The following is a 2,500-nucleotide window of genomic DNA, read 5'->3' as shown; positions in this document are numbered from 1 at the left end:
AGAAATGATTTTTACAAATGAGAGCTCTAGGAAAAAGCTGCAGGGTTTTTTACATCAGATTATCGTGTATTATAATGCATCGCTATATGGCATATTTCTTGTTCATGTTTTTACTTCTACTGGATATGTTTTTTATCTCTTAGTTTATTTTGTTCGTTTTTTGAAAAACAAACACCCACTTTAACATTTGTTCCAATTAATTTTTATTATTATAATCAAAAAAGAGCTCTTTTTTCACATTACTTTTAATACCAGGAGTCCATGATGCGCCTCATGCTCATGAACCTGCCGCCACAGTCCCGGAAACTTCTGTGCTCTCCGGGCCTGAAGTACCATGTCCTGCCCCTGTAGTGGGGCTGTTCATACATGAGCCAGTGGCCGTCCACCACGTGGCAGGAATGACAGCCCCCGGACCAGCGGTGGCGCTCCATGAAGGAGTCGCAGTCGTCTGTCACCTCCATCATCTGGCCCGTGAAGTTCTCCCTGTCGTAGACCCTAATTCTGTGGGCTCCCCTGGACTGTTAAAGTGGAAGAAGACTGCATTAGGCCCTCTCATCACACACACACACACACACACACACACACACACGCACACACACACACACACACAAGTAACACGTAGTAGAAAATAATCTCACCATGGGGATCATGCGACAAGACCTGATGAAGCTGCTCCTGTCCCATCCCCACACGGTCACGCAGTCGGCGTAGTCGCCCCTTCTCATGAAGTAGGAGTTGCCCGTGTAGTTGGTGCGGTCGTACACCATCCAGCAGCCGCGCTCCACCCTGCAGGAGTGGCAGCGGCTCAGGTAGGGGGACAGATCGCTGCTGTCGCCGCTGCACTCCCAGGAACGGCCTTGGAAGTTCCTGTCCTCGTAGAAAATCACCTGTTTGGGTGCAAAGAAGCAAGCAAGTAGACAGTAAACGGCAAAATCACACACGACTAAGTTACATTATTACACATGCTTATAATTATCCTGTTTCATTAAGCAAAGAGGAGAACATTAATGGTTGTTATATTATTTGCAAGCAAAACAAAACCCCCCAAAACATTCTTTAACTGTAGTAAAGAAGCACTTTTTCAGAATGTAGTATTTACCTTGCTCATGGTTGCTATGTGTGTGTCTCTTTGTCCGGGAAATTTGGTGCTGGTGAGCTGGTATCGGTGCTTGGTCTAATCCCTAGTATTTATACCTGCTCAAACATGCGCCTCCTATTGTGAAAAGCCCTGACCAAGCAACATAGCACAGAGGCCCACACACCACTGAAGGGTTTTTGCTGTGTGACCTGATCTGCGTAAGACTTTAGAATGGACCCCAATGGCACACAGACAATACCACAGCAGCTTATATGTAAAGTTCTTCTTTTGACCTATTCAGCCCTTATACATTATATGTACTGTGCCCTGTACTGGTTCTGTTGTGTTATACGTGACACACGTGAGTGACGTGAGTACAAACGTGGGTATCTTCTTGTTTGCTGTAACTCAGTTGGATTGTCATGGATCCATCGAGGGTGCTTGAGATCAGCATTAGGAATATGTACATGTTTATGTTTAGACAAAACTGCTAATAAATTGATAAATAGAAAAAAGCATTTTTCGGACCTAAAGGTATGTATAAGAGTTAGAGCCTATCTATACAGGTGGGGGACTATCTCATTGTTTCAAGCAGTGGTAGCGCAGTGGTTAAGGTTCCTGAAAAGCCCCACCACTTCCTCAAGCTCCACCACTACCAAGTAGCTACTGTTGGGCACCTGAGCAAGACCCTTGACCCTCAGTTGCTCAAATTGTACGCTGTCATAATTGTAAGTTGATTTGGATAAACGTGTCTGGTAAATGTAATGATACAGACAGCAGCTTCATGTAAGTTATTTTTTCTGATTTACTTTCAATCAGCTTCAAAGTGATGGCCCACTAAAAACATTGTTTTGCTCTCTCTCTCTCTCTCTCTCTCTCTCTCTGTCTCTCTGTTTCTCTCTCTCTCTCTCCCTCTCCCTCCCCCATTCAAAGGCCCAGTTGCGAGTGAGGCTCTGAAGCGTGCCATGGGTCAAAGGTTAAGAATACTGTGCACATTTAGGGGGTTGGCAAGCTTCTTCCTCAAGCTTAACTGTAGCAATCCAGAGGTTAGAGGTTAAAGAAACTCATGGCAGCTGTATGTGTGTTTGTGTGCGTTGTCGTAGGGTGAGGTAGGGGAATATCACTTGATCGGGACTCTTGCGTTTTTGTCTGCTTTGAGTAGCATAGATGTTTTTTCTCACATCTTCTATATCTCATGCCACACAGACACACAGACACTCGCGCGCACACACACACACAAACACACACACACACACACACACACACACACACAGTGCACAGCTGTTGTGTCTGAAGCATCTGGTTCAAGTTTAATAGGGGGATCACATGAGGCAGTGGAGTTGGGTCATTGCGGTCATTCACACCTCCACTGATGGTGTGTGTGGGTGTGTGTGTGTGTGTGTGTGTGTGTATGTTTAGCTG

The 2,500-nt window shown here is 45.4% G+C and overlaps 2 protein-coding genes across 12 annotated transcripts in view; one reads left to right on the top strand and one right to left on the bottom strand.

Moving 5' to 3' along the window:
* The window catches only part of LOC113585041 (nuclear factor 1 X-type), a 91,082-nt gene that overhangs the window by 56,688 nt on the left and 31,894 nt on the right, over positions 1–2,500 (top strand). The window lies entirely within an intron of this gene.
* LOC113585040 (gamma-crystallin M2-like) overlaps positions 220–2,500 on the bottom strand; it is a 39,447-nt gene continuing 37,166 nt past the window's right edge. The window contains exons 2-3 of the mRNA XM_027022325.2: positions 639–887; positions 220–518 (exon numbers count right to left, since the gene is read on the bottom strand). Of these exons, the coding sequence (XP_026878126.2) occupies positions 246–518; positions 639–887 (522 nt within the window). The 3' untranslated portion in view covers positions 220–245. The remainder of the gene's footprint in view (positions 519–638; positions 888–2,500) is intronic.

Source organism: Electrophorus electricus, chromosome 16 (genome assembly GCF_013358815.1).
Source record: "Electrophorus electricus isolate fEleEle1 chromosome 16, fEleEle1.pri, whole genome shotgun sequence".
NCBI classification, from domain to species: domain Eukaryota; kingdom Metazoa; phylum Chordata; class Actinopteri; order Gymnotiformes; family Gymnotidae; genus Electrophorus; species Electrophorus electricus.
Note: the sequence above shows the minus strand (reverse complement) of the source record. Positions and strands in the feature narration are given on the sequence as shown.